Here is a 9,949-nt window from a genome sequence, read left to right on the forward strand (position 1 = left end):
AGTCCTCTCTTTTTCTTGATGAGTCTGGCTAAAGGTTTATCAATTTTGTTTACCTTCGCAAAGAACCAGCTTTTAGTTTTATTGATCTGTGCTATTGTTTTCTTTGTTTCTATTTTATTTATTTCTGCTCTGATCTTTATGATTTTTTTCCTTCTACTAACTCTGGGTTTTGTTTGTTCTTCTTTCTCTAGTTTACTGAGGTGTAAGGTTAGATTGTTTATTTGAGATTTTACTTTTTTCTTGACGTAGGCTTGTATTGCTATGTACTTCCCTCTTAGAACTGCTTTCGTTGCATCCCATAGGTTTTGGATCATCATGTGTTCGTAGCAATTTGTCTCTAGGTATTTTTTGATTTCCTCTTTGATTTTTTCAGTGATCTCTTGGTTATTTAGTAACGTATTGCTAAATAAGATATAAGCTTCCAAGACAGAACCAGGAAGAGAGAAAAAATATGAACAGACCAATCACAAGTAATGAAATTGAAACTGTGATTAAAAATCTTCCAACAAACGAAAGTCCAGGACCAGATGGCTTCACAGGTGAATTCTATCAAATATTTAGAGAAGAGCCAAAACCCATCCTTCTCAAACTCTTCCAAAAAATTGCAGAGAAAGGAACACTCCCAAACTCATTCTATGAGGCCACCATCACCCTGATACCAAAACCACACAAAGATACTACAAAAAAAGAAAATTACAGACCAATATCACTGATGAATATAGATGCAAAAATCCTCAACAAAATACTAGCAAACAGAATCCAACAACACATTAAAAGGATCATACACCATGAACAAGTGGGATTTATCTCAGGGATGCAAGGATTCTTCAATATATGCAGATCAATCAATGTGATACATATACCATGTTAACAAACTGAAGAATAAAAACCATATGATCACCTCAGTAGATGCAGAAAAAGCTTTTGACAAAATTCAACACCCATTTATGATAAAAACTCTCCAGAAAGTGGGTACAGAGGGAACCTACCTCAACATAATAAAGACCATATATGACAAACCCACAGCAAACATCATTCTCAATGGTGAAAAACTGAAGGCATTTCCTCTAAGATCAGGAACAAGACAAGGATGTCCACTTTCGCCACTATTATTCAACATAGTTTTGGAAGTCCTAGCCATGGCAATCAGAGAAGAAAAAGAAATAAAAGGAATACAAATTGGAAAAGAAGAAGTAAAACTGTCACTGTTTGCAGATGACATGATACTATACATAGAGAATCCTAAAGATGCCACCAGGAAACTACTAGAGCTAATCAATGAATTTGGTAAAGTTGCAGGATACAAAATTAATGCACAGAAATCTCTTTCATTCCTTTACACTAATGATGAAAAATCTGAAAGAGAAATTATGGAAACACTCTCATTTACCATTGCAACAAAAAAGAATAAAATACCTAGGAATAAACCTACCTAGGGAGACAAAAGACCTGTATGCAGAAAACTATAAGACACTGATGAAAGAAATCAAAGATGACACAAACAGATGGAGAGATATACCATGTTCTTGGATTGGAAGAATCAATATTGTGAAAATGACTATACCACTCAGAGCAATCTACAGATTCAATGCAATCCCTATCAAATTACCAGTGGCACTAGAATTAAAATTTGTATGGAGACACAAAAGACCCCGAATAGCCAAAGCAGTCTTGAGGGAAAAAAACAGAGATGGAGGAATCAGACTCCCTGACTTCAGAGTATACTACAAAGCTACAGTAATCAAGACAATATGGTACTGGCACAAAAACAGAAATGGAGCAGGATAGAAAGCCCAGAGATAAACCAATGCACCTATGGTCAACTAATCTATGACAAAGGAGGCAAGAATATACAATGGAGAAAAGACAGTCTCTTCAATAAGTGGTGCTGGGGAAATTGGACAGCTACATGGAAAAGAATGAAATTAGAACACTCCCTAACACCATACACAAAAATAAACTCAAAATGGATTAGAGACCTAAATGTAAGACCAGACACTATAAAACTCTTAGAGAAAAACATAGGAAGAACACTCTTTGACACAAATCACAGCAAGATCTTTTTTGATCCACCTCCTAGAGTAATGGAAATAAAAACAAAAAAAAACCAAATGGGACCTAATGAAACTTGAAAGCTTTTGCAAAGCAAAGGAAACTACAATGAAGACAAAAAGACGACCCTCAGAATGGGAGAAAATATTTGCAAATGAATCAACAGACAAAGGATTAATCTTCATAATATATAAACAGCTCATGCAGCTTGATATTAACAAAACAAACAACCCAATCCAAAAATGGGCAGAAGAACTAAATATACATTTCTCCAAAGAAACAAAGATGGCCAAGAAGCACAGGAAAAGCTGCTCAACATCACTAATTATTAGAGAAACGCAAATCAAAACTACAATGAGGTATCACCTCACACCAGTTAGAATGGGCATCATCAGAAAATGTACAAACAACAAATGCTGGAGAGGGTGTGGGAAAAAGGGAACCTTCTTGCACTGTTGGTGGGAATGTAAATTGATACAACTACTATGGAGAACAGTATGGAGGTTCCTTAAAAAACTAAAAACAGAATTACCATTTGACCCCTCAATCCCACTACTGGGCATATACCCAGAGAAAACCATAATTCAAAAGACACATTCACCCCAATTTTCATTGCAGCACTATTTACAATAGCCAGGTCATGGAAGCAACCTAAATGCCCATCGACAGACAAATGGATAAAGAAGATGTGGTGTATATATACCATGGAGTATTACTCAGCCATAAAAAGGAATGAAATTGGGTCATTTGTATAGACGTGGATGGATCTAGAGACTCTCATACAGAGTGAAGTAAGTCAGAAAGAGAAAAACAAATATCGTATATTAACGCATATATGTGGAATCTAGAAAAATGGTACAGATGAACTGGTTTGCAGGGCAGAAATAGAGACACAGATGTAAAGAACAAACATGGACACCAAGGTGGGAAAGTAGCGGGGTGGTGGTGGTGGTGGTGGGATGAATTGGGAGATTGGGATTGACATGTATACACTGATGTGTATAAAATGGATGACTAATAAGGACCTGCTGTATAAAAAATAAATGAAATAAAATTCAAAGAAAAAGTGGCTTATTATTTATTATTTTAGAGACTGGCATAAAATAGAAGCATACCTACTAATCAATTTACCCAAAATTCTCCAAAGGATGTGAGGTCCTAAATCACAAATAGTCAGAACCTTTCTACATAAACATATAGCTATAGATACACTTAGGCATTATGGAAAATGGATGGTGACTTTGCCAATGTTCTACTCCTTAGCCTTGCAGACCACTCTACCTGATGCACTGCCTTATAGAGAGTGACAATTCGGAGACAAAGATTATTCACATAGTCTTTCTATCTTCTTTTTCAGTGCCTCCCGAAAGAATGAGAGCCTAGGTTTATTCCTCAAATTTCCACGGAGACAATACTGGGTCCTCCTGTTAGCTCTTGTACTTAAGTTTACTCAGGTTTAAAGATAGTTGTTAAACTTTTTGAGCTGTATAATAGTCTTTTGAATTCTTGAATAATTATGGTTCATTTATCATACTCTAATTTAGACACAGGAAGGCCAATGAAAGGCAAGTCTGTAAAACAGCCTATGTACCATGTACCTACAGGAAAAAGATGCACGTGCACACACACAACACACAACACTATTTCCCAGAACGACACAACTTCAAATGCTTGCCACATCTCATGTGTCGCTATCTTCCAGACACAAGGAACCATAGCAACTCCCAGAGAAGAGCAGCCCCTAGAAGATACTCACAGCTTGTCAGATATAAAGAAAACAGATACATACCATCAAAACTACCTTGCTCAGAAGCAAGGTGCAACAGCTGATTGTACGTTTCAACTGAAGGCTGATAAACAAAGACTCCAGAATTGAAGCAGTCAGGCCACCCTGGGTCTGGTGCCGCCGACAATTCTTCTCTCTCAAAAAGATCATCGATATTTGCTAGGACCTGATTCAAGGGCAATGGGGCAGGAAGAAGGGAAAGCATTTCAGAACTGTTCTGCTGCGGTATACCCTTCTTAAGTTCTCCTTAAGTTGTCCAACACAAAAGATGCAGTCTGTTGCTGGTCTTAACTACTCAGATGACAGCTGTGAGGCAGCCTGGTCCTACTCTCCTTCAACACCTGACACTTTTTACAACAGTGGTTTTATCTGAACTTTACTGTCAAGTCTTGACAGCATTCTTCAAATGCCTAACTGGTCTCAGTTACTACATCCATCTTTCCAGCCATCAAAGCCATACTCACCAGGGTATCTGCATCCATGAATACACATTTTGAATACTGTGTAAGGGACCAGCAGTGGAGTTTAGTTAACGTGATGCCCAACTCAGGCCTCTTCATTAAGGTTAGATGAGCAGAATCACCACTGTCCAAGACATCTACCGTGATGACTTCATCAAAGATAGTCTCTAAAGTTTTCCTGTCAAAAATAAAATCCAGAAAACAGCTCTCAGCATCTCTTTAGAACAAGTGACCCATTTAACATAAGACGGTGTTCTATTTAGCTTATCAATTACAAGAGAATTTGTTACTTTGGTATATTGCAATCTCTTAAGTATGTCCTAATTTACTTCAGGACAAACTGTGTTGATTTGCATGTGCAGTTAACTTCACTAAAACAGTAAGAACTGCTTACTGTGAGGATGAACCTCTTATCTTAAAACATTATCACGGAAGTTTCCTATGTTTTATTGTACCACTGAATACCAGGCAAATTGTGAAACAGCTTGCAAAAACGTGACTGATGCTTGGTAATACATCTTTTCAACAGCCTATGCCTTTAACAATAATATTTTATTACAACGGGTTCTTGCTGACCACTGAATACTTTTACAAATGATATGGAGTTAAGTGCATGTACTATCTGCACTGAAGCCTATAACTAATAATTTTTGCCAAAGCAGTTGACGGAGAACTGCCTGAAGCTGTGTCCTAAAAGAAGTTAAATGACTCAATTATTTGGTTTCCATTTTTTTTAGCATCGCATACAGCCAGCATTTATTACGTGCTTTGCACTCCTGGCATGAGAGACTCACTTTAGTTGGTGAGGTACAACATTTCTCCCTGCCCCAAATTAACTAAAGATATATTTTAGAAAGCAAGCCTGAGGTGAGGTGAAGTGGGGTGTACTTAGGTAAGACACTAAACTCAGCACAAGGAAAAACACGTGATAAAGACAAACCATCGCCGAAAGTTTATAAAAATATCAAGGATGCAGAACAAAACTGGTAATGTATCATCTACCTCCAAAGCTGTACAAACATATGTTCTAGTTCACACAGTAAACTTGATCTCTGAAACAAATGGCGGCACCCTTTACCACAGTAAAGGGGGCTTGCTGTCGAAGGCTATATCCACCTTCTTACACGATTCTCACTGAATAGACTATAGATTAGGACATACACAAAGGAGACAGTTTGGGGGGGCATTTTCCTAAATTACCCTTTAGGAATAAGGTTCTTAGTGTGAAAGATATATGTATGTATGTATAATGCCTCTTTTTCAGAGGTCCTTGGCACGGGCTTACATTTTTTGAAAAAAGTCACAAAAAGAGCATTTTCAACCTCTAAAAGGGATAGGAGAATGCAAAAATAAACACAATACAGAGCTGCTAGTGTGCCCAGATATTCTCAAGTAAGTTAGTATTAGGATCAAGGTAGTTCATTCAGATACTTCAAAATTGAATTCCAACCAATTAACATGAACTAACCCAATCAAAGAACAGCTTGTGCTCCCTCAGGGTGCTCTCCTAGCAGGACCCCTAACTCTGAGAGCCCTCTGGCAAATATTCTAGTCTATTAAATTGTAAATAAAGATCTTTAGGTTACTAATGTCAATTGGGGTGGAGAAAACTGCTACTTTCTTTCAAAGTCCCGGGAGGTTTCCCCCTTAGAAACAGGAACAAAGTAGTCCCTGCTGCATCTGGGGAAAGGCATGCAAGTGAAGCGTGATGACATGAAGGGAATGGCTGGACTGAGTCACTCACTCGGATTACCCCAAGAGGACTTGCCCAAGGGAGAGCCCTACTCCTGGTTGGAATCGGCAAGGGCCAGGGCCAGAACACCAGCTCCCAGAGGGAGCTTGGCTGGAAGATCTCCCAAGAGCCAGGAAGAGGTTTCAGACCCAGGAATCCTTCACTCAGCAACTCTCCTCTTTCTCCACCAGCACGCAAACCCTGGAAAGGGTATGGCCTCAATGCCCACCGATGCCAGAAACAGGGGAGAGGGATGTCCGAGCCCCACCAACAGCGGGGCAGCGAGGTCCTCACCTCATGGAGTCCGAGACCTGTGGGGTGACGAGCACGGCCAGCCTCCTGGTGGTCCTGTGCTGTTTCAGAGACGAGCCCAGGACCAGGGCTCCTTTGGCGTAGGCATCGTTTGTGGTCAGTGTCACAAAGGCCTGATCTTAATACAAGGAAAACGAACACACATTCATTACACTATCCTACCTAGAAAACACCACCCCAGGACCCTTTTCAATCAATAATTTGGCAAAATCAGCTCCTCTGAGATCAACTTGCTGTATTAATAAAAGAGCAGCCTCTTGTGGGGCATTAGGGTGAGAGAGAGAACCCAGTGTCCGTTATAAGAATGGCTCAAGACCATTCTTTAGCAGGCAATCTTTGGCAACCTTCAAGAGGCTGACGAAGCTGTAAAAATTCAATCCAATTTAGAGTCCAGACATGCCAAATTCTCAGACTAAACAGCAGCTTAACACCCAGAGAGTGAACCTCAGGCAGTTAACAGGCAGTGAAGAAGAGATCAAGAAGTGCATTTTCTGTTTCTCCTACAAGGTACCATAGACAGTATTTTCAGCCAAGCACAAAGCCAGCCAACAACCTCAACTGAGAGCATCTGAAAGCAGAGGCCATATTCTTCATTCTGATGCTTACATGTTCCACGTCTCAGGCTTTTTCTACTGTTTCCTCAACCTGGAGCAAACACTCCATGGCTATCCAACCACCACTCTAGAGTCACTCTGAGTCTCTCTGAAACATCACCTCCCCCAAGAAGCCTTCCCTCCTTGATGCCTCTATCTAAATTGTGGCCCATCGCTGTTAAATGGATTTAGGGACCACCTCACAAGCTCTAGAAAACCTGCCTCCTTTTCCTTGGAGAAGCAAGCAGTACCCCTACCCTGTATCCTGAGGCACCTCAACAGACTCTCTCTCTCACACACACATTCAAAAATCAATCTCCAATCATCATTTAGTTGCCAGGCCCAGGGGCAAATGCATGAATTCTCCTTCCTCCTGAACGAGCCCCACCCTCGCAAGGCCACCAGCCCAGCCTTTAGGATTCCTCCAGCCCTTCCCCGGGATGATTCTGGAGCACACTCCCTCTCCAAATGGATTTTAACATTAGCAGGTTGGTGGGCATCCATACATACAGGGTACTTAGGATCAAGCTCTGCCAGGGCTCACTTGAGGCACGGCTGCCCAAGCAGGGAGTTGAGCCATTCTGTCATGAAGTCACTCTGTTTCCGTCTTAGGTTTCCTCATTCTCTCTTTGCCCATTTTCCAAAGTGGAGGCTGGGGGCAGTAGACATTCCATTGAGAAGTGAGAGGAAGTTGTAGGCTGTCAAGTGGGCCAGCACACTCCCCAGCTGCAGCTCTGAGGGCCATCTTCACAGGTAGCGTTGAACTCTCCTTTAAGTTGTAGAAAGTCTGGTGTGCCCTCCCCCAGGGTCACTGGCTTCCCAGCTAGTCACGCTAGGAAAGCTCAGAACAGGGCCTCCTGTCCCTTGCCATACCCCTCAACTTGAACTTGTTCCTTCAACCCATCATAAGATGGCAACATTTCAGTCAGCCTGTCCCAAGGACACTTAATCTGGGGCATAATGAATGATGTTTTAACACAAAAACGGTCCTGATACCAGGGGAGCACGGAGAAAAGTTTAGTAAGTAGGGTTCAAGGCTTTCACGAAGCTAGGATATGGATGATTTCCCAGATGAAGCGGGAAGCAGGACAAATGCTTCGGAACGGAGGCTAGAACGCCAGACCTCGCAATGGAACAGGGAAGACCAGGGACAACTGGGTAGGAGGTTCAACCTTCCCAGAGACGGCCAAACCCCGGGTTACATCTGCAACCTTTCCGCAGCTCAATGGCTGTAATGATCCCACTGTTCGCCTCAACAGCACAGCAAGGACCAGTTACCTCGGGCCCTCCGGTCTTCCGGGTGCAGATTCGCCGTGCGGCCCGGACACCTTGCAACAAGTGGGCCGGCGCCCTCCCACCACGCCGGGCCCGCTCCCCGGGGGCGCTCGCCGGGCTCCGGCTTCCCGCAACCCAGCCCCAAAGGCCTAAAAATAGGCTCGGCGTGGCGGCCAGCGCCGGAGCGGGCGGCCGAGGAGCCGGGCCGGGGCCACCGGCGTCCCCGCCTCGCAGCTGCCCCTTGCAGGAGTTCCTGCCCGCGAGCGGTGGGGGACGGCGCCTCGCGACCCCGCCGCGCTCCGGAGCTCGGAACCCGCGCCCCCGGGGAGCCGGCTCCCCACCCCCACGCAGCCGGCCGCAGCTGCTCCGCCTGCCCGCCCGCCCTTCACGGTGCGCGCAGGAGGAAGGGCAAGGAGACGGAAGCAGGAACGGGGGCTTCGGCGGAGGGCCCAGGCGCTGCCTGGCGGACCCCCTCGGCTGCGTCCGCGGGGTCCAGACGGCCGCTCGGGACCCCGGGGCGGCGGGGCAGCGGCTGACGCAAGAAGCGACACGCCCGGCTGCGGCCAGCCTGCAACTTTGCGGCGGTCCTCGTCCTGCTGGGAGCTCCCCCGGGGCGGAGCGGCGGGCGTGGGGGGAGAAGAGAGGCGGCGGGGCTACGAGGGGCCGCGCGGGGCGAAGAGTCCGGCGTCCCGGGGCGGCGGCGGCGGTGGGCGGCGCGGCGCATACCTGTCATGGTGCTGCCGGGGGTGCGGGCGGCTGCCGCAGCCGCAGCCGCAGGTTGATGGCTCGGAGAAGCCGGGCGCTGGGAGCAAGCGCGGCCGGCGAGGAGGCGCGGCGGGAGCGGAGCGTCCGGCGGGAGCGGAGCGTCCGTCCGGAGCGCTCTTATAGCGGTCGTCACGTGGCCGCGCACGCTCCCCGCCCCCGCCGGCATCCTCCCCGGGAGGCGGCCCCGGGACTGCGGGACCCGGGACCTCACTTAGCCCTTGCACCCCTGAGGCTGGGCTCCGGGTCCATCTCCGCAGACCCTCTGGTCCTGCTTCTGCTCGCGCGGGGCACCTGCCTGGACCGCGGGACTCCGTGCACCCCCGAACCGGGGGTTTGGAGGGGGACTTTGGGGCAGAGTGTGGCATCACTGGGACAAACTCCCAAAGAAGCCAAGGGTTAGGGAACCTTCCAAAAAACCCCAGATCACTCTAGTTAGAATAATTCATCTGAACTGCTTGAATTAAACATAAAGTTTAATTCCACTTTCTTCACCTAGAATTCCAAATCAGCCTCTGGAAGCATTTCTTAGTGTTCTCACAACGGTTTTGTGGCCTTAACCAAAATAAAGAATAAATCTTCAGTATGTTAGATTCTCGAAGTCCTCTGCATCAATTAGATACTTAAGTGTTTTCATTTAATTCTCACATTAACTCAGTGAAGTAGGTTCTATAATCCTCATTTTACAGATGTGGAAACTGAGGCACAGAAAAGTTAAGTTACTTGTCAATGGTCATATCATGTAAGTGGAGAACATAGGATTTGAACCATGGCAGTTTCCTTACAGAATTGACCTTCTTCGTGCAAGGCCATGATACCTCTGGTACACTGGTGCCCTAAAAGGTTAGTAAATTATGGTAACTGTGGTTGGGTAATACAGTTGTTTAGGGTAATGTGTTTCACAAATCATGAAAAGGTGAATTTGGCATTTTTCTAGGAAGTTGAGAAATAGCTCCCTGATGTGATCACACCCTTC

The 9,949-nt window shown here is 45.0% G+C and overlaps 1 protein-coding gene across 1 annotated transcript in view; it reads right to left on the reverse strand.

The window, feature by feature from the left end:
• Positions 1 to 9,142, reverse strand: part of GYG1 (glycogenin 1) — a gene marked incomplete at its 5' end in the record, with an annotated part of 38,258 nt that extends 29,116 nt beyond the window's left edge. Inside the window, 6 exon segments of the mRNA XM_082654950.1 lie at positions 3,842 to 4,004; positions 4,303 to 4,477; positions 6,326 to 6,461; positions 8,938 to 8,956; positions 8,958 to 9,022; positions 9,025 to 9,142. Coding sequence (XP_082511076.1) covers positions 3,842 to 4,004; positions 4,303 to 4,477; positions 6,326 to 6,461; positions 8,938 to 8,956; positions 8,958 to 9,022; positions 9,025 to 9,142 — 676 coding nt within the window.
• Positions 9,143 to 9,949: the final 807 nt, after the last annotated feature.

This window comes from Grampus griseus (assembly GCF_964374135.1).
Source record: "Grampus griseus genome assembly, chromosome: 5".
Taxonomy (NCBI): Eukaryota; Metazoa; Chordata; class Mammalia; order Artiodactyla; family Delphinidae; genus Grampus; species Grampus griseus.